The following is a 21,204-nucleotide window of genomic DNA, read 5'->3' as shown; positions in this document are numbered from 1 at the left end:
TAAGCTGCCTCAGTGCTTATTTTGCCAATCTGAGCTCGGTGTTTACATAAACTAATTAGGTGTGCGTTGCCTGAGAGACAGGTAAATAGTGCGTGCATTGCTGGGTTGTTATCCAGGCTCTGTCTGGCAAACGTTCATCCCCTATTGGGGCATCCCCAGGTGCAGCTGCCCTGCTGGGCACAGCTCTGCCCACAGCACCGCTGTGCTGGCAATGCTGGCAGGGAACCCTAGCAGGGAGCTGGGCCAAAGCGGGGAGCGTTGAGGCTCTTCCAATCTTTTCTTTAGGGAAGATCCTCAGAGAGGGAACAGGGACACCTCAGGGTGTCACAAGGATCACAGTGACAGCAACCGAATTCCTATGGATGCAGCAGGGAGGGAAGAGCAGGGAGCCAGCACAGAGCTGGGGCTGCTCCCCACACCACGGAGAGCTTCAATCAGCCGCTCCATCGGTCTGATCAGTCTGAATGCTCCCAATTAGCAGTGCTGGGCACAAAGGAGGGATGAAACCCGCTGCTGGGGCTCACTGCCATCTCCTGACACTGAGTTCCTGCAGGGCATAAATAAGAAGTGAAACAAGAGGAGCCTCATCCGCCAGCAATTGGTTTTCCTGTTGCTGGCCCAGTGGCTCCCAGATGAATCCCCTCTCTGCAGCACTTGAGATAAACACCCACCAGTGCACAGCGCTAATGGGAACGTGGCAATGTGGTGCAATATGTATTTCTGCCAGAATGTACTGTCAATAAATGCCCATTTATTGTGAAAGTGTTAAATCAGCTGTCATAAATCGTCCCTAAGGATAGACATTACATCTTCTCTATAGTTACCATTGGCAGGGATTTCCATTAGAAACCCTATTATTTTTCACGCCTTTTTTATTCCCACAAGAAGTTTTCAGATGGAATGGAAATTTGATATGTACTGTCTCAGCAGAAGACAAGTTTTATTTGTGAACGAGTTTGTGCAAAATGTCCAGAACAATTCACGCTGTGGTTTTATGTGGCTCTGCCCACAAACAACACGGAAGATTTGCAGCCGTTCTGTTGGCAGACAGCTACGATTTAGAACCGGGATGGATGGGCCACAGCGCGCAGCGCAGCTCTGCTTGTATCAATAATAATTTCTATGAATAAGCAGCAGTAATAGCTCAGTGCTGATGCGGGGCAGAGATGTGCCATTGCCAGCTCGCTGCTCACTGCCCATGGATGCAGAGCAGGGTGGTGATGCTGTGCAGGGTGAGCAGCAGGCGGGCGCAGGGCAGAGGGTTGCTTGCTTGGGGCTTATCTGCTCCTGGGGGCACAAATGGGGTCAGGCTGTGAGCAGCTCTGACTGCTGTTGCTTTTCCTGTTTATGCTTAAGGCCAGAGTGAAATAAAGCAATTGCACAAAGGCGGATTGCCCGAGGCATCGCTGCCTATGGGCATGCATGTCTGGATCAGAAGGGACAGCAGAAAGATGCGCGACTCCAAAGGCAGCAGTGCAGCAAGCTGTGCAAACAGCCCATCCTCACCACGTGCTGCGGTGTGCACTGCTGTGAGCTGAGCACCACCACCCCAAAACTCATTCGTCACACCTCCCAAGCAGCCCCACTGCCTGGGCATCTCACAGCACCAGCAGAAGGGTCCGTGGGGGTGGGAGTTACCCCTGCCTATGTGCTGAGACTTCCCAAAGACCCCCCTGCTTTGCGCAGGTGAGGAGGAGATGCCTCGCAGTGTGGGCAGAGCTGTTCCCATCACTGTGTCTGAATGCCATCTCCAGCACTTTTCCTTAGAGTTATGAAATGGGTTCAAACTCTCCCGAGCAGCAATCAGGTGTTGTTCCTCTCCCTGCATGGTAGGAAGGAGCTTTGCTGCTAAGGATGGGCCGCATCTGGTTGCAGTTTCGTTTTTTAATGCTTTACATAAACACTGCTGTAAAAAGCAATGACGTGTAGATAAGGAAAAGAATGGCTTCAGACAGGGTCTGGCAGCGGTTGTAAATCACTGCCCGGTGTGCACCCAGCCATACCTGTCAGAGTGCAAGCCTGATGCTTGCTTGCAAGGAAACCTGCACGAAGAGGGGTTTGGCCCTTTGCTGTTGCTGAATGTTAATGTACTGTTTTATTAAGTGGCCAAGAAATGCTTCAGTGCAGACTGACCGTGAATTCAGGGCATGACTTAATGAGGTTGTTCCCCGTATCCTCTCAGCTTGTCACTTCCAGTCTTGGGAAGATCAGAAAAGCCCCTGAGAGCCCTGCAACGTCTTGCAGGACATTGGAAGTGACGTGGGTCAGACTAAGTGACAGTGTGGCTGTTGTTCCCCATATCTCATCTCCTGTTCAGAGCTTTTCCCCAGCGACCTGCAGCAGGGATGCTGTGCTGGGAGGAGGGACCTGCTTGGCACTGCGGGATGCTGTGATCTGGCACGCTACCAGGGGACACAGCCTGTGTCACACATCCGTGTCACACATCCGTGTCACACACATTGCTCAGGGCACACAATAGCCAGGGCTGTTGTGTAAGAGACCCTTCAATCTGAGCTGCATGGACCTGTCTGGAAGCAGAAGCACGGAGGCAGATTTGCACAGCCTGTGGCACACTCCCCTGTGAGGCAACGTGTCCTGGTCCCCAGGGCTGTCCTCGTGCGCCCTTGCCATCCTCCTGCCTCTCCAGGATGAGCCATCTAAGGACTGCTGTGTGCTTCACAAACTGACGGAGCATCACCGTGTCCCTCTAAGGGACATAATCATTATCATCTGCATTTTACAGATGGAGCAAGTACTGCACAGAAGCAACTTGTCCAATGTCATTTAAGGCAGACAAGACAAATCTGGAAACACAACCTAGATCCCTGAGCTCCTGCTCTGCCGTCTCACCGCGAGACAATGCTCTGTTATCTGCTCACAGCAAAGCTCATTTACCAAAGTGACTCACCCAGCAAATGCATCCTTCTCACACAGCCTGGACGAGCATCACGGCTGCTACGTACAAGAGATTATTTTTGTCTCTTTTCTGCAGCCAATGAATCTGGGAGGTGTCAGTGAGGCTGGGAGGTGTCAGTGAGGCTGAGAGGGGGTCTGAGTGCTGCACCACTGGGACAGGACTGAAGGAGGGAGAGATGTGCTGTAGCTATAGAGCTGCAGCTGCTGCCTGGGAAATGGAGATCAGAGGTGAATTCTGTCCTCATCTCTTCTTCCAGAGACCTTTTCCAGGAAGGAGAGCTTTGTACAAACACCACAGCCCTGAGTGGGCCTGAGGGGGCATGGAGTGTGCTGGAGGCAGAACCCAACTGGGAGCTCAGCATCCCTTGGCTGTGTGTCCTGGCTTCAGGCTAGGTGACCTTTTGCAAGAGCAGGGTTGCCCCTGGAGTTGCACTGGTGTCAGTGTGCTTTAGTAAGCTGCCTTATTAAAAGTGCAGATGTGGGGAGGGAGAGCTGTGCCCCATACACTGCCCGTGCCCTCCGGCTGTGCCACCCAGGTTTGGCCATACTGTGCCCCAGCCCCACTGCAGCCCCGTGCCCCACTCACGTGGTCGATGAGCTCCTTGATCATCCCGTTCCACTGGCCCTTGTCGTCCTGCGCTCCGTACTTGCCGTCCTCCACCAGGCGGATCTCGTAGGTGAAGCCCAGGATGACAGCCAGCTCCTTCAGCAGGTCGATGCAGTAGCCCTCGAAGCGGTCGTTCCCAAACAGGGCCGTGTCAGATTTGCGGAACATGACGAAGGGTTCCTCCTGGGCACGGACAGCACAGACCCCATTTTGGCTCAGCCTGGCTCCAGGGTCAGCTCGCCAGGCTGTGCTGGCACGGGGACGCGCTGGGAGTAAATTAACTTTGCACAGCGCAGCAGCTAATTAGCAACCTTGTTTACCCCACAAAATTTAATTTTGTCTCTTCTGAGCGGCCAACTGTTTTCCATTTGGTGGGATTTCAGGGACAAAAATATCCATTTCATGCTCTGAAATGAAGTGCTGAGGGGCAGTGCAAGGTCAGGGGGATGAATAGGACCGCCAGCTCTGCACAGTCAGGTCCCCCCCCATGCTGTGGGGCTGGGGCTGAACCCAGCAGGCTCTGTGCATGGCTACTGCAGCCCAATGATTCCCCAGTTTGGTTCTGTTCTGTTTTCAAGTGCTCCCTGTGGGATGCAGGGCTCTGCTCTGGGAAGTGGGGAGTTTGGGGCAGCAGCTCCAACTGGAGAAGTGCTCCATGCCCACGGGGCAGCATGTAGCAGGTGTGGGTGCAGCGAGCGGCACGGCCTGGGATGGCATCAGGCATGGGCAGCCACCAAGGGCAGGGAACGGGGGGCAGAAGGGCAGCCTGAGGGGGGAAACACGGAGGGGACAGATGGGAATGGCAAAGGCTGGGACGCAGCAAGCAGGAGCTGGGAGGCAGGCGGAGGAGCAGCAGCTGATAGATGGCCACAGTGAGGGCTGCACACAAGGCTGGTGTCCTTGCCGATGGGGCTGGGCTCTGGCACCGTGCTGGTGAGCAGGGATGGTGCTGGTGTTCGCCTGCAGCACAGAGCAGTGTCTGCAGAAGCACAGAGTGATGCAGGAGCACCGCTGTGATAGGGCTGAGTTTGGCACGCAGCTCTGTTACACCCCGCTCCCCGACACCCCTCCCCGGCTTTCTTTTTTATCTCTAGAATTAGTGCTTTGTTTGTGGATCGGTCCGATCGATGGGTCTGGATATAAATACGGCAGCTCCAGAGCAGCTGTAAAGCACTATTAATTTTGGGAAGCGCTGTAGGGATTACATACATATTTAACAGCCGAAGCGCCGAACATTAGCACGGCGCCCGCTTCAGTAATGCATCTGCAGGTCTCAAACATTTCCTAGGGGGTAATTCTGAACTCTGTGAACCACTTATTCACGGACTATTTCACAATTTATTACTGAAAATGGCCAGACATCCAATTCACAAGCTCTCTCGGTTTGCTAATCGATTTCTCAGTGAAGGTGCCCTCAATTTCATAACTTCACAGTTCCTATATTGCTTGGGGAGAGCGCTGCTGGCTGCTGGGGTAATATTTCTCTTCCAACAAGTTGCTGTGATATGAACAAAAAGGGGAAAAAATAACCTTTCGTGCTTCCCCTTCTGTGGCTCCTCCTCTGGCTTTCCGGCACAGCAGGACAAAGGCAGAGTGCAAATGCACAAACAGTTTAGGGATGTGGGTTTTTAGAGGGTGCAGTAGCTGCAGACGGGGGCTGAGCACATTCCCCGTGGGCTGCAGGGTTTCCCCACCCCGTGCGCAACCCCTGGCTCAGTACAGTTCATAGGAACTGGTGCTGTCTGCATGTTTTGCAGTCTGTACATCCTTGCAGAGCATGGGATGAAAGCGCTGCCCGAGAGAAGCATATCAGAGGCAGATGGCTCACAGGTCCCCTCCTGGCCCCATCGTTTGCATTATGCCCTGGTCTTGGAGGGTCACCCCAAGTGGATGTTTCCAGGCCCTGCAGTGCATCCTGGCAGATGCCTTCCCCAGCTCAGCCCAGCTCTCAGCTCTATCTATCCCTGCCCTTCCTGCAGTCCCATGGCCTCACCCCACCCTTGCGGGCTCCTGCACCTCCCAGTGCCCCCCACACATCCTCCTTTCCCCCCTTTCCTCCTCTCCCCTTGCCTTTTGCTTTGTCACTTCGCTTGCACTTGTGCCACAGTTCCCATTGTGGCTGTTGCTTTCCATACCTGTATCTGCTGGGGAGCTGCACCCACTGCCTCTGCTCCATACGCAGCCCTCGGTCTCACGGATTGCACAGCCTAAAGCTTTCAGCCTCAGAGGTCCCCCCAGTAGCAGCTCTCCACCCTCCCTCCCCAAAAATACAGGAGGACCGTGTGGTTGTGAGCTGTCTGTGTGAGGTTGGTGCTCCTCGTTCCTTCCTGCTGGTACTCCACAAACCTGCACTGTGCAATACGGCCGTATCCAAACCAAAGCCACTCGTCATAACTCATTAGATAGAAAATAAAAATTCATTCTGATCTGATGCCTGCCATCAAATCCAATAGCCAACGTGCGGACAAAATGCAGCGTGACAGCTGGCAGCAGAGAGGCCCGCTAAGCAGCCGTGCTTTGCTGGGTAATGGCATTACTCAGAGCTGGCTTATCAAAGACATGCTTAGGAGAGGGAAAGAAACACGATTGTCACAGCTCAGCCCGAGTCTGGGGCTGTTCCTGGCATCACTGTGCAGAACACCAGCATTCCAAATGGGGGCAACTTGGCAGCCCAGCTGTGGGAGCCCACAGTGGGGCCGTGGGGGTCCCCATGGGGTGTCTACAAGGATGCACATGGGAGGCAGAGGGTGTGCTGAGCTCAGGGCAGAGAGGGGGAAGAGTTGCAGTTTCTTACCAGCACAGTGGTGACAATCAGAGATCTGTTGCTCAGTGAGTCCGTGACGTTGGGCCCTCGTCCCTTGGAGATCTCAGTGATGTTCAGACCATTGGAGGGGTTCCATGTACCCACCTGAAAGGAAGCAAGCAGACAGGAGATGAGCTGCTGGAACACCAGCAGTGTTCCCTGGAAATGGAAATTGCTTTCTTTTGGAAGCAAAGCTGACATCAGCTTGTTTCACCCAACCAAAGTCTGCAATCATCACTCGGCATGGGTCACTGCTGTGCTGTGCAATGGGTTGTGTGCTGTGTGGGGCGATGCTCGGGGAAGGCAGCAGGGTTGGGGTTTGGAGCTGAGTGCATCATTTGCAGCAGCGCTGCGAGGGGTGGGTGGTCAGAACACACTGACTGTCAGCTCTGGGCCAGGGTAAAGCAGAACCAAAGGGAGCAAAAATATACCAAAATTTGGTTTTAGTTCCCTGAGCGGGGCCTTCCCAGGAAGGTGCCAGGAGCTGCGGGGAGCACCACATCTCCTCCACCCCCCGGCTCTTCCAGGTGCTCTGCTTTTCTCCAGCTGTCAATTTCAATAAGTCGTTAGGCTTTGAAGGTGTCTATTGACCCAGAAATAGCAAAACATGTCTCTATTTAGAGAAGCTGGCCGGGCAGCTCTAAGCCTGTTAACCCAGACCGTGCAGCACTGGAGGCTGGAGGAGCGTGACGGCATGGTGTGGGGTCAGCAGGCTTTGTAATGGGTGATGCTGCCTGGCAAAGAAAACTCATAAACTCCAGAGGACTTTCCATGAGCGCTGTGAAAGGCTCTGAGTGTTTCAGGTGAAATCTCTCTGCCCTTCACCTCCCTTCTGTCCCAGCAGCTGCAATGCAAGGGTCTGCATTGCTAATGGGCACAGGGGGGTCTGAGCGCGTCTCTCCTGCTCAAAGCTCTGCAGGATGAGGCTTCTTTAGGAGAAGGAAATCCACGGAACTTAAGGCAGAAGTAATGAGTTTAACAAAATGACAGAAAGAAAAGGAAAAAGAAAACAAGTGCCTTAAGAGAGCTGTGCGGCTCAGATAGTCAAAGCACTTGTAATTAGGTTTAGTTAATGCTCCGGTAATCCCTGGAACATCCAGGAGGTATCGGGATCAGGAGTGCAATCCTAAAGCTCAACAGACATAAGCTGCTCTACATAATGCAGAACCCGAGCAGGATTTGTTTGCCGTTCAGCATTCTGTTATTTCAGATTAACCACTGACAGCAGCGCGGCGTCGGCGGAGATTTGACATCGATACTCGAGAGCCCCTCCTGAGCCCACAGGAAGCTTCCAGACAATGAGATGGTGAGCTGTGAGATGTCGGGGTTGCTGCAGACAAAAGTTGCACACAATATGCACGGAGCTGCGGGCGGTGCGAGGCACACAGCACTGATAACAACGCGGCCCTATGGAGCACCTGGCAGACAGATGTGCAACATGGAGATGCACTGTGCGGCGCCTCACACATCTCTCTGCCACTCCAGCACTCCAGAAAGCTGAGTTTTGGGTGGTGCTGCTTCTTTTTTTGGTTCAGACTCTATGGGGAAAAAGAAGCAGTTGGGGTACAAAGATCAGCGTGTGCTCAGTTTGTGTGAGATGGGCTCTGAGCAAATGGGGCTGGGGGTCACAGGGTTTATCTGAAATCATGTTTTCTTTATTCTGTGCTTGGCAGCAACAAACGCGCTGCTAGGGGAGGGCTCTGCTGACCTGGAGATTTGTTGCTGGAAGCACAGAGCTACTATGGTGGTATGAAAACACTTAGGGTAAGAGGTGACAGCCTCTGCTGGAGAGAAAGGAGCTGGGATGGAGCTGGGAGCGGGGATGGGATGGGGTAGGAGCTGGGAGCTGGGATGGAAACACACTGTGAGCACTGCAATTGATCCCCAACCCCAACTTGAGGAGGCATCTGCTCCCCTCGGCGGATTGCAGGCTGCTCCTGACTGCTCCCAGCTGGTGTCCCTGTGGGATCCATACCCTGTCCATGCCCACGGGCACAGGGCTCAGTGCCTTGTCACTGCTGCCAGCCCATCACCTTGTGCGTGTCTGAAAGCAGACGGCTCCAGAGAGAAGATGAATGGCTGCCCTGGAGCTTGCAAACCTGCAGCACAGCCCTCAGCAGGGCCAGCACTCAGCATCACTCTGGGATGCAAAGGGCTCTGGGAGCCCTCGGTGTCCTGGTGTGTGGGTTTGGAGCCCAGTGGGGGTCAGTGGTGGCCATGAGGCAGCCTCATGCTGCTCTGTTTTGCCTTAAACAAACAGACCTCACCTTGAGTCTGCTGTGTTAGAGGCTTTGGTGCTTTTCTTTTGAAAAGTAATTGGAGAAAAGGGAATGAAATCTCAGTGACCACCCAATGACCAGCATGGTGTCTGTGCCCCTGAGACCTGCAGCAACACAAGGGGCTGAGGCTGCAGCCCAGCTCCCAGGACAGCCAGAAAACACGCTTTGCTTTTTCCTTATCATCCCTTAAATAACACAGAGGCAAATTAAATACACAGCGCATCCTCCAGAACCTAGCCTGTAATAAGTCAGTGCCATTTCCAAGCAATTTTCCTTGTGGAAATCACACCAAGGTGATGCTTTCAAGAGCTGTTTGGTGTTCTGTGAGCAAGCTGAGCAAGGAGCTGGGTGGGATGGGTTTTATCCCCCCCCCCGGGCTGGGCGAGCAGAGGTTAATGGCTGATCTGAGCATTCCTTCTGCTCCACGCTCTGCCGTGTCCCCAAGAAGTGCCACAAGCACTCCTGCAGCTGGGATCTGTAATCTGCCACTCGCTGCTCCGGGGCCGTGAGTCACAGCGAAGGCATGGAGAGGGATCAGAGAAATCTTGCAGAATAAATATCCTTTCTATACAAAACCCAGAAAACAGAGAAACAACGCAACCACCAGCCGTCTCCTCTGCGTCAGAGCTGTGCTGGGGCAGGACAGACTCTGCCTACCTTTTCAAGGCCGTCTTCTTTCAGGCTGATGATGTCCAAGTCAAAATCTGTGCGCAGACCGCTGCTCTTGTTAAAGACGATGCGTCCGGTGAGTCCTTCCCACTGGGCCTGGAGGGGGGAGGAAAAACACAGGGCTGTCAGTTGGCATCGTAAATAAGCTTCTTGCCCTCCGCTCTACTATCTTTTAATTAGTCCCACTCCTGGTTCTTTCTCCCTAAAGAACATGATTAATTAATGACCACCTCCATCGCCGTGTTCTGCAGATGGAGATGTTCGGAGCGCTCTGCAGTCCCTGTGCTGGTTTTGTTCGCACCTTTTGTGTCCGACAGCTGTTGAGGCTGTGATGACTCAGTAAAAAACTCCTGCATTCATCATAGCATCCTTGCGGGCTGCATTTATCCTTGTGGTGCTGATAAATGCTGGGCTGCAGGGAGTCCGGCTCTGGGACAGCTCTGGTTGAGCTCATAAATTAAGAGCTGCTTTTGGCAGGATGCTGATGCTCCTGAGAGGAATGGGAGCCTGAATGTCCCGAGCAGTGGGCAGCTGTGGGAATGCTGGCACTCCTGCAGTGTGACCTCAGCAGGTGACACTGCGGCCATCCCTGCAGCCGTGCTCACAGTGTGTGGCAGTGCTGCTCTGGGTGCAATAGGGGCACACTTATCTCTGCACTGTGCTGTGTTGGTGCCAGAATGGGAAATGACAGGAGGGCGCTGGCGTGTGAGCTCAGGATAATTTGCAAAAGGAACCAACCAAACAAATTATTTACACTGTCTTTTGGCAGCCAGCTGGAGCAGCTTTCCACAGAAGGGAACAAAACATGAAAAAGGGGAGAGAGAGTGGCAGAGCGAGAAGAGATATAATCTTCAGAGCCGATTAAGAGGAGGTTCATTCTCTGCCTGTGATGGGAGCAATTCCTCTCACTGCTCCCACGGCTGCGTGGTTGTGCTGCCCAGGCTGGGTGCAGGGCTGTCTGCAGGGCATGCTGCAGCACCCTGACACCAGCAGTGTGCTTCTGTCTTCGTGTTTAAGGACCTTATAGTTGCAACCCTGGGCACGTGTCCTTTGCTGCAGCTGATTCCCTGACTCCCCATGCAAAAAGCCACTGCCCCAGAAGCTCCCAAAGGCCTGGGGGTAAAAAGGTGACTTTCCTACAAAGCCACACTGGCAGGTTTGCACCATCTTCCTGCAGCTCTGCCTTCATTTGTCCTTACAAAGGGCAGCACACGGGGTGCTGGGGAGGGTTTTCATAGCCCTGGAAGCACGAAACCCTCTGCTGTGTGTGCAGGTACGCCGCGCCACTCCTGCTGCAGAACCTTTGCAGTTCTGAGCAATTGCAATTGCAGTTTTGAGCAATTAGAGCTGCAAATTGGGCTCTCACCTCCTTGATGAAGTTCATGAAGCGTCCGCCGAAGCGCCAGGCCTTGTGCCGGTGACACTGCAGGGAATTCACCGTCATCTGCGGGGCGCGCTGATAGCACACGGACACCACGTGCACAGCATCATACAGCAGGGCAGCGTCTGTCTAAAGGGAAGGGAACAGCATTTGTGGCTCTGCAGAGCGCTGGTGACATCCGTGCATACAGGGCAGAGCTGCAGCAGAGCGGGGTTCTGTTCTTCAGGCTGAAAAAGCACAGCTCTGTCCTGAAAATCAGAGCTTGGCACAATGTCATCTGTCTGCATGCGTCTATCCGGGCTGTTCCTGGTGCTCTAACTGCTGTGTTGTCAAATGGAGAAGCTAATTCTAAATGTAGGAGGTAGAAACAGAGCTTTCTTATTTCATCTGCTTAGTCTAAGGAGGGTAAAGCAGTCTTACATGAGAGCATCTTAGCCATGCGCACACGTACAAGGGGAAAGAAGAACCAGAAAAGCAAAGTGGCTTGTCCCTGTGCATGGAAAACTTTCCAAAATGACCCAGCAGGCACATCACAGCTACATAACATCTGCCCACATTTCAGTTTTTGAACCAGGGAGGACTTTTTGTTTCTGTGAGGTGATGGCTTTGGGTACCATAAGGTGTCCCACCTCTCCTCCAAACTGCTCAAGGGCACTGGGTTAATTTTACACCCTGCTGTGATGAGTCCTGCTAGGGAAAAAATACATTGTTTACTAGCTTCCCAAAGCTGAAGAACAGTGTACAACACAACAAAGCAAATATCACAGCAAACAAAGGGGAATATCCATCAGGACATGGCCGTGGAGAAAATCCTCCAGCACTGGCATTGTCCCGATGGCTGCAGCACCGAAGCGTGACAAGTGGGCAGTGTGTCCTGCAGGCTCCTGGCACAGCAGTGGGGACAGACTTTGTGTGTTTGGGGCTGGGAGAGGGGCACAAAGACGTGGCCAGGCAGTTTCATGGGGAATTAGTGTGGTGCTGAGACCCTCCTGCACCCCTGTGCGCAGCACTGCAGAGGAGTAAAAGGAGAAGAGTGATGAGACTGTTCTCCGAGGGAAAATAAAGCAGAATAGAGGGATACGAGGAGCCCTCTCAAGGTGAAAGTCTGGGAGCTGTGCTACCTGTGGGAAGGATCGGGAGGCAGACAGTCAGCAGTTACGGGGCTAGAGACAGTCTTTCAGGGAAGACAGATGGGTGAGCAGGTGCTGCACCTTCCGAGCCGTAACTCAGTGGAACAGAGCTGCCATCAGGCCCTAAAAGGAGTCATCAAAGCTGCAGCAGAAGCTGTCTCTGGGCATAGCTGTGGCTCTTCTTCCCTGCATCAATCTCAGCAAACTGCCTAACCCAGTCCAGCCATGTGCTCTGCTCCTTCTGAGGACTGCTTGGGGTAACAAACCCCATTGTGCTCTGTCTTTGGCAGCAGAGAAAACATTGGATTTGAATGCCTTGTGCTGTCATCATGCTCTGTACCATCATCACATCTGTACCACCATCACACTTTGTACCATCATCACATCTGTACCACCATCACACCTTGTACCATCATCACATCTGTACCACCATCACACCTTGTACCATCACCATGCTTTGTACCACCATCACACCCTGCACCACCACACCCCACACCACCACACCCCACATCCCCATGCCCCAGCCCACGATACCACGTCCTATCACACCCTGTACCCTCAGCACACCCCACACCACAACGCCCCGTACCATCATCACGCCGTCGAGCAGCCCCAGCTCTGCTTTGGGCGCAGACTGCAGCCTCTCCATCGCCCACTTCTCGATGATGGAGGACACGTGGGGGTTCTCCACGTTGAGGATCCTGAAACCGGTCAGATTCACTCCAGAGTAGCGGTATGGTTCTAGATCTAGTGCATAAAGATCCTAAAAAGAGAGAAACCGGGTTAAACATTGGGTTTAGCTGTGGGGTGTTCATCTCTTTTACATTGGGTTGTGTGTGTGCCGTGGCAGAGCATGTGGGCAGGAGGCAGTGATGCTGCAGGGCTGTCTGCTGCAACCCAAGTGCTGGTGGGGCTGGGAGGTGATGGGAGAGAATTTGCTATGAGCACCGGAGCCCTCCGGGTGCTGGGGATGGTGGAGAGATTCTGAATCCAGTTTGCAGACAGCTATCAAAGAGGAACGGAGACACATCTCTTGACATTCCAACCAGCCTACACAGTCTGCAAATGAATGAGAGGGCCCTTTATGCAATTGAAAAAAAAAGTCTCCCAGCCAGGCAGCCCTGAGCTGCTGGCAGCCGGCCCGCGGACATGGCTTGGCACACAGCAGGGATGGGCACTCCTTAATGCATCTCCTGGCTCCGGCGCTCAGCTCGAGATGGACTCCAGCTCAGGGACCATCCTCAGTGCCCCATCACTGCTGTGGGGCCGAGTGATGAGCCCAGGGCACAGCCCAGAGCCTGCACAGCCCGGATGGGAGGGAAGAGCTGCATGCATACCCATGGTTGGGGCATGGGATGCATGGCAGCCAGAGATTTTGGAGCTGCTTTGTATGTTGTGGCTGTACCAGCAGGATGTAGCTGGGCTGTGTGCTCACCCAGGACACAGCAGCAAGCTCTGTTCTGCCCACAGGCAGCTGCAGAAACACCGGCCCTGAAATGCAGCGCCCTGAGCAAAGCAGAACACAATCAGCACTCACCAGCAGCCAGCACTTCGTGCTCAGTGGGAGATCTGAGCTCCTACAGCTGTTTTGCTTTCATAAGATTTAGGGGTTTGATCTCTCCCTGTGTGCCTCCCCATGACCCTGCACCCAGGGCTGGCTGCTGATGGATGCTGGGCTGTAACCTGCTGGAGCAGCCTGCAGTGCTGTTTGTCACAGGCAGCACAGTGCAGGGCCTGGGCTGGGTAGGCATTTGTTGGATTTTTGTTTTCTTGCTGAAAAATGGCAAGTGCAAACCTCACGTCTCATTAAAGGGCAGCGCTCAGGCCTGGTTGTGAGCTGACTTTCAGATGGGTTACAGTGACTGCTGGCACATGGAGCTGCTTAAGCTCAGACATGCATAGATCTGCTGTGGGGTCCTCTGCTCCGTGCAGCATTGGGTTGTGCTCCCACCAGCACAGCTGGGCAATGCAGAGCCCCACCAAGCATCAGAGCAGGCTCAGGGGGGGAATTGCCCTATCAGTTTCTCCCACATTTTCCGCTCTTGTACAGCCACAAATTGGAACATCTGGTTCTATTTTCCACCTCATCAGCGTTCTCTTTCGCCACTTTTTTTTTTTACTGCAGATTTATTCTCCTCTCCATCCCGCTGCTTTCAGGACAGTTCTGCTCCCAAGGCTTGGGGGGCTCCTCCCCAGGTGATGCCATTCCCCATGGGAGCAGCAGTGGGCACTCAGGGTGGGCACCTCGAATGCATGACATCCTCATGTCCCCACTCCCCAACCTGAGCTCGGGGGCTGTGATTTCTGTTTCTCTCTGCACAAAGCATGGGAGGATCCTTGCTTCCATTCGAGCACTGGGGAAGCTTCCATGTTTGCAAAGAACTGCTTTCCAAAGCTGCTGGGAAATCTCTGGAAGCGTTGGGCTCAGAGGACCATCCGTGCTCAGGACATTATGGGATAGCAGAGCTGCACAGAGAGCTGTGCTCTTATAAGGAAGACCAGATTGGGGCTGCTGCTGCTGGAGCACTGAGCAGAGCTGTGCTGCTGAGCACACTGCTGCAGCATTTCGTGCCAAGTGTTGATGCACTGCACTCGGTATTGACTGGGGACCTTTTAGAAACATTCAGTATAACATAATAGACTAATTCATTAGCACCCCATGGGTCTAGTACTGTAGACGCCGAAGCACATGCGTTGCAAGCTAGGAAAACATTGCCTTAAGGAATGACAGATTAAAATATCTTTCCCATGATATAACTGTTATTTCAGGAAAGTGGCATTAATTGTGATTGCTTATCTATTAATTTATTATAATTCTTCTTTTCCCGCCTCCAGGCTGTACCTACACATGAAATGTACTCTAGGCTCAGCTGGGGCTGATTAATAGGAGGTTATCTGGGAAATGCTTAAAGCTGCCTGGAATAGATAATAGTAGCAGGGGTAATTAAAATGTCTTTTGCATTTGAAAAATAAATTTTGCAGTTTTTAAGGGTTAGTTTTGTCTGCCGCTTTCCTAAAGGCAGAGAGATAAATTGGATTTTCAAAATCACGCAACACTCAACAGTAGAGTAGACAATAGCATCCCGAGTGGGAACAAAAGCAGCATGCTGGAAAGCCCAGACCAGAATGGCTCCTGGTGTTGGAAAGAAGTGGCCCATGGATAATGAGAGCAGAGCTCATCTCGTGCAGAGTCCTTTCTGCAGAGCACAGAGGATGGAGCCGTAATGATGGTGGAGCTGCTGATGCTTCTGCTGGGTTGTTCAGCCCTGCTCTGCTCCCACCCCTCCCCAGCATCCCACCCCTCACCCTGCAGCCCCCCATTGGGGGATAGTTGGGGTTACAGAGCAGATACGTTACCAGGGTGGTGAAGATGAAGTGGTAGTACTCCGTCATCATTCCCATTGCCATGGCCTTGGGGAGAGGAGGGAAAGGTGGTTAGTGAGGGAAAGGAGGGAGAAAAGCTCTTCTCCAAGGAGCTGTGATGCAGTAGCACAGACTGCACAGGGACTGGTGGGTCACTGTCCCTGCAGGCGTTCAGAACAGTGGGGATGTGGCACTTGGGGACACGGTCAGTGGGCATGGTAGGGTTGGGTTGAGCTTGGATCTTGGGGATGTTGGAGGGCTTCTCCAACCTCAACGATTCTGTGATTCTCTGATTCCATAATCGGGAGACAGTCGTGGCTCTCCCTGTGGTGCTGACTGTGAGCGTGCTTTATGCAGAAAAACACATGCAGGAGCACTTTAAAATCTCCACTGATGGGAAAGCAACTTCACGTCCCCCAGGAGATGTTTACTTCCCTTGTTTTCTGCTGAAATTACTAGGGCAGAATTTCGCTCCGAGGAAGGAAGTGACAGTTTGGAAAGAAGCAGGATGTCAAAAACCACGGGTAAAGGAAAGGATGGAGAGCACAAGCCTTGAAATTGTAACTCTGGGGTGCATCTTCACCCCAAGATTCTTGGGAATGTCTTTTCGAGAGCCTTGTGCCTGTGGTTTGCAGGGCTCTCAGAGCTGCACACCTGGGTGCAGAAATAGGTGTCTTTGAGGACATGTGAAGTCAGAGGAGTAAATGGGGGGTTCAGGTCCAGGAGGTGGTGGTGGAGGGCAGCCCTGTCCTGCTGCAGGCAGCCAGCCCTGCTCCTGCAGCACGAGCACAGCTGATGTCTGGGTTGGTGGGGAAATAAATCGGTGGTGAACCAGGAGTGGGAGCTGCGGGTGAGCCCCAGGATGGGATGGGAGCTCTATCAAAGTGAAGGCAGCACATCTACATACTGTGGAGAGCTGCAGCTGTTTGGAGACAGCTGCCAAGGGGAGCAGAGGGGCTGGGAAGCAAGAGAACAGGCGTACAGCATTACAAAGTGACCAGAAATGGGCATAGCTGGAGAACACAAAAAACACCCGTGAGCAGGCAGAGCTCTCCCATAAGGTCCTAAAGTGATTTGTTTGTCCAGGAAGGAAAGGAATGGAGTGGCCGCTGCTCCTGACAAAAGAGCAAACCCTGCTGACACACAGAAGGGCTCCGGAGAAGTTCCTTCCCTGCAGCCCCCCCTCCTCCATCTTCCTCATGCTGCACTTGCAGCGACAAGCGGAGCAGATGGCACAATAAACTATAATAAACCACATGATAAGTGAACAGCACTGAGCACAGCCAGCATGCTAAAATAATAGGCAGGAAACAATGAGTCCCTTCTATTGCTTTCTTTAATAATCCCTCCTAGGCTTTCTGATTTCTCTTCATTTTGCATCAAGCAGGTTGCAGGAGAAGTCTCTTTCTCTGCTTGCTTTCCCAGCCCTTCAGGGCATCTATTTAATCTGTGTGGCAGCGTCTTGCTGGGCTGATCTGAGCAGCGATCTTCCTGAGATGTTTCCCTCTGTCTGATGCTGACTCTGCCACGTAATGGCACTTGGGTGAGGGGAGCTGGGCCAGCAGCTGTGACAGAGGCAGGAGACAGGGAAGGGGGGGGGGGGGGGGAGCCTGGTGACAGCAGATCACTGAAATCTGGCTTGGGGTGCAAGAGCTGCACACAGTGAGAGGACACGGCTGCCGCCCTGCTGCAAGGAGTGGGGCTGAGAGCTGACATTTTCCTTGCTGCTCAGTGGTGCCACTTTTGCATTTGTGCAGGATGGCCCAAAGGCTGCCTTAGGAGAGCTAGCATGGAGTGCACGCATTGCACCTTCTGCTGTAGGCAGGACTGAACCCGTGTCCCCACCCCCCGTGTCCCCACATCCCCCCGCATCCCCAAAGTCCCCCCGCTCACCTGCCTGAGGATCTGGGCTGCCATCAGGTGGCTGCAGTCAAAGATGATGCGGAACTCCCGGCCCCGCTTCATCTCCTTCAGCAGAGGCCGTGCATCGTCCGTGTCCAGCGGCAGCTGGCGGATCTTCAGGCGGATGTTGTACCGTGATGGGGCCATGATGAGCTCCTGCAGCCGGATGAGGCCTTCAGGCATTGCACAAAGACAAACCCAGAGCGTTACGGGATGGGCTGCCCTGCCCTGCAGGCGGGCATCAGAGTACGATGTTTCCTTTTGGTAACAATATGGGATGCAGACAAGCCGTTCCTCCCTGCCCTGGATGCTAAAGGTCTATCAGAGTAAAGGGCAGAGCTGGGTCCTGGCGCTGGGTGGGAAGAGGGGAAATAGGGCTGCTCCCAACCTCGGTCATCTCTGTTGTCAAACTGTTTTTTTCTTAAGCAAATATGCCCTTGAGAAAGGACAGGCTGTGATAATTATCTACATGACAAATTAAAATCCGCGGTATTTATCATGCGCAACAGCAAAAGGAAAAAATGAAAACGCACTTAGATTTATGAATAGCGTGGTTCATAGCGGGCACTTAATCACAACTTGTAACCGGCTCGCTGTCCTTAGAATTCATTCCTGTTTTATGTGGAAGGTACAAAGCTGTGCTGAATGCAGCTGAGCAGGAGCTATTGGTATCTCATGCTGCAAGAAGGAGTTCAGCAGATGCCTATCGCAGGCAGGAAAAGCAAAGCGAGTCCTCGTGCATAGTAGAAGTGCATTAGAATATGCCACGAAGGGAACATACTGTGACCCACATTTGCAAAACAGGAATGTCAAACTGTGTTCTCATCAGCCCTCCCCTAAAGAAACCATTTGGTTTAGTGGAATGAGGTTGGACAGGCTCTCCAATGTGTCTTTTGTTTCTGCTCTTTTTTAATCTATAGCTCTGTGCGGCTCTTTGCTTTGTTTAACCATCAACAGCGTTCTTTAAGTGAAAAACTTTGTCAGCTATTTTTTTACAGAATTAGCCAGAAAACAAAAAAACTTTGCAGAACTGCTTTTGCTTTCAGCTGGGAAAGTGCATTCCCAATGGCAGCCGTGGAGCTGGGCCAGGCACTGCCCCACAGCTCTGATCCCCCCCGTGTCCCAGCCCTGGCTTCTATGTGCCCAAGGATGGAAAGCTCTGGGATGGATACCAGGATGTTCTGCACACTGTGACATTTGGCTTCCAGGAGGGTTCCTGAGAGCACTTCCTAAATGGGACCCACAATAAGAAATCTCCCAGATTCCTCCTTTCAAAGCACCTCCTTCACCTACCTGTGCTGTCATCGTAAACCACAGTGGCTGACCTCCATTTCAAGTACTGCACCAGGTCCAGAATGGCATGGCTAAGGGAAGCATAGTCAGGATAAAGGTTGACGTAGAAAGTGTCCTTGTTATCCAACGGGTGGTGCTTCCACCGGAGCTGGATGTGTGGCACCTCCAGGGCATTGCAGATGGACTGCACGGCGTTGGTGCAGGAGCCTTGGGATGGTCCAAATATTGCTACGACGCCGAGAGCCAGCTGGTCACAGGCTGCAAAGTGGGAGAGGCCATCAGCAGAGCAAGGCAGCAGTGTGGGGTGGGGGCAGTGGGTGGATGGACAGACTGAGCTGTGGAGATACCAAAGACATCACCCACCTGCAACCAGAAGGCCTCCCAGCCACTGGGTGCCTCTTTGGCATCTTTTGTGCTGAGTCCCCCAAGCCCACCCCATGGGGTGTGCTCTGGGATTGATATCCCCCTTGGAGCAGCTCATTTCCATTGATCTGAGCTGAATATGCTTCAGAGGGTAATTACCTCTTAATGGGAGTGTGGATGGGGGCTGCCCGGTTAGCTCGCCATTAGGGCTGTGTTGGCTATGAGCACAGAAATGATCAAAATCGCCCTGACAAATGCTTTTTCCCATCAATTTTAATAGAGTTTCTTTTCTGCCAAATAATGCTTCCCTGAGCTCCGCTGAAGCTTTCACCGAGAAATTAAAGCAGAACAACTGCATTTAGGGCTGGAGGCATTTTGGGGGGGAAAAAACACTAAAGTTTTTCACAGGAACAGATTATTTCTCTGTCGCCTCTGCTGCCTCCCTCCAAATCAAAGGGCAGCATGGGGTTTTTTGATAGCTCTGCTTCATTGCAACGCATGAGGAAAGCTGCCCTGAAAGAAGGGAAGCCGACGTTCCACACCGGGGAGGTTTGAATTGCTGGGGATACAATGAAATAAACACAACGTAGCCCACAGACCTGCGTGCAGGATGAGAAGCGAGCACTGAAAGGAGCTTTGTGAGGACAAAAGGAGCAGTTGCTGCCCTGTGTCAGTGCCTTGGAGGGTCGGCCCCGTGCAGTTGTGCACTGAGCCCACAGCTGAGGGGAATGCATCGCCTGCTCACCTTTCTTGGTGGCTTCAAAGCTGTCGTGGAAGTGTATCCTCTGGATGTCGTAGGTCAGCGTGGTGTTGGGCAGCAGCGTTCTGTTCCTGTTGATGATGTTGGCAGAAAATCGGAAGGCTTGCTCCTCTGCGCTCATCACCTGCGTGTTGGGGCCATCGGTGTACTCAAAGATCCCTCCTGGAAGAGAGAAGGAGCAGGATGGAGCCGTGGATGCTGTGGTTATGGTGGTACACAGCAAGGGCAAGAAGGCTCGGATGGAGCTGTGCCATCAGTGAGCTGACCAACAGCATGTCCCAGGCTGCAGCAGAATCATAAAATGGTTCTGCCCATTGGGGTTTTTGGTAGGTGCTGCCTGGGGAAGTGCTGGTGTTGGCTTTTCAGGGACAAATCTGATGTCTTGGAGCATCTGTATGAGGCAGGTGTGTGGCATGCTGTGGGAGCAGGTCCAGCCCTGGGGAGGGGCAGACTGCTGGGCTGGGCTGCTGCTTTTCATGGCCTTTCAGTGCCCTTCTCGTCTTCCATCGTTCCTCGTGTTTGCTCATCCAAGTCCTTAATCCAGACCAGCAGAGATCTGCCTACCCCACAGCATATCAGCTCAATAATGCACATCTCGGATGCTGCTTCCCCGTGCTCAGGAGCTGTTCGTGCCATTACACCTCCCCATGGGCAGTGAGCTCATGTCGTGGCATTGCCTGGCTCCTCAGCTCCGGATTGCTACGTCTTGTCCTCAATTCCCTGCTGACAGCCAACCTAATGGAAGCAACTCGGGGTGGCTGTAAATTATGCACTTGTACATCGTTGTAGGCACAGCTTACTGCTGCAGAAAGGCTCACAAACCTTGCTCCATCTTATTAAAAAGTAAACCAAAATAATTAATGGATGAGAGAGATAAGCAAGTGCAACTGGTAACAGATGGGCTCTGGGTTCGTTAGTGGAAAGAAAATCTTCCTTTTCAATTTAAGGTGGATCTAAAGTATTTCATTACAGACATTGGAGTTGTTCACTGAATGTTTCCAATGGGAAAAAAATATTTTAGGTCTCAGCAGTAACATGGGCAATGGGGGGAAGTGTAAAGAAAAGATTCTGGAGACCCATTTCAATCCTATGGCATCTCCAAGGAGTCACTTATGACCAATGTAAAATGCCCAGCAGTGTGGGCAAGAGTCCAGGAGGGCTGTCCCAGAGCCCCATGCTCAATGGATCCTGCTGTAACCTCTGGCTATTGAGAGATGGATTCATCCCTATCAGCTTGTACACACTGGTAGCTCATCCAAGTTTCACAGGGTTGGGAAGATTCTTGCTCAATATTACACCAGAAACAATAAACAGGAATGAAGTGAGCATGAGGTTCATCCTTTCTGTTCAAAGATTTACTGCCCAGAACATTGTAGCAGAGGATTTTTTGTTTTCCAGCATCATCCCGGAATGATAACTGGTTTCGTGTGACATCGATCACTGAGCAGCTGACACGAGGCCCAGAGCTTTCAGAGTTCTTTTGCAGCACGTCTTATTAGGGCACAATACAGAAGGTCTGCCTATGTGGATTACTGCTTCTTGAGCCCAAATAAATTCCCATTCCAGACATCCAATTGGATATAATAGGTTTTTTGACAGAAACAAATTTTCCGTGCAACCACCCAATAGCTTGAATTTAGTACCAGGCAGTGGAAGAGGGCAGGAAGGAGCCATATATCTCTGACTGCACTGCTGGATGCTGCAAACACCAGGACAGTGTGAAATCCATGTTTTCAGA

The 21,204-nt window shown here is 52.5% G+C and overlaps 1 protein-coding gene across 1 annotated transcript in view; it reads right to left on the bottom strand.

The window, feature by feature from the left end:
* The window catches only part of GRIK3 (glutamate ionotropic receptor kainate type subunit 3), a 69,845-nt gene that overhangs the window by 13,332 nt on the left and 35,309 nt on the right, over positions 1-21,204 (bottom strand). Inside the window, exons 2-10 of the mRNA XM_031594885.2 lie at positions 19,452-19,628; positions 18,344-18,601; positions 17,042-17,223; positions 15,143-15,196; positions 12,375-12,548; positions 10,641-10,784; positions 9,263-9,370; positions 6,318-6,431; positions 3,503-3,706 (exon numbers count right to left, since the gene is read on the bottom strand). Of these exons, the coding sequence (XP_031450745.1) occupies positions 3,503-3,706; positions 6,318-6,431; positions 9,263-9,370; positions 10,641-10,784; positions 12,375-12,548; positions 15,143-15,196; positions 17,042-17,223; positions 18,344-18,601; positions 19,452-19,628 (1,415 nt within the window). The remainder of the gene's footprint in view (positions 1-3,502; positions 3,707-6,317; positions 6,432-9,262; positions 9,371-10,640; positions 10,785-12,374; positions 12,549-15,142; positions 15,197-17,041; positions 17,224-18,343; positions 18,602-19,451; positions 19,629-21,204) is intronic.

Source organism: Phasianus colchicus, chromosome 24, assembly GCF_987193195.1.
Source record: "Phasianus colchicus chromosome 24, bPhaCol1.hap1.1, whole genome shotgun sequence".
In the NCBI taxonomy this organism is placed as follows: domain Eukaryota; kingdom Metazoa; phylum Chordata; class Aves; order Galliformes; family Phasianidae; genus Phasianus; species Phasianus colchicus.
Note: the sequence above shows the minus strand (reverse complement) of the source record. Positions and strands in the feature narration are given on the sequence as shown.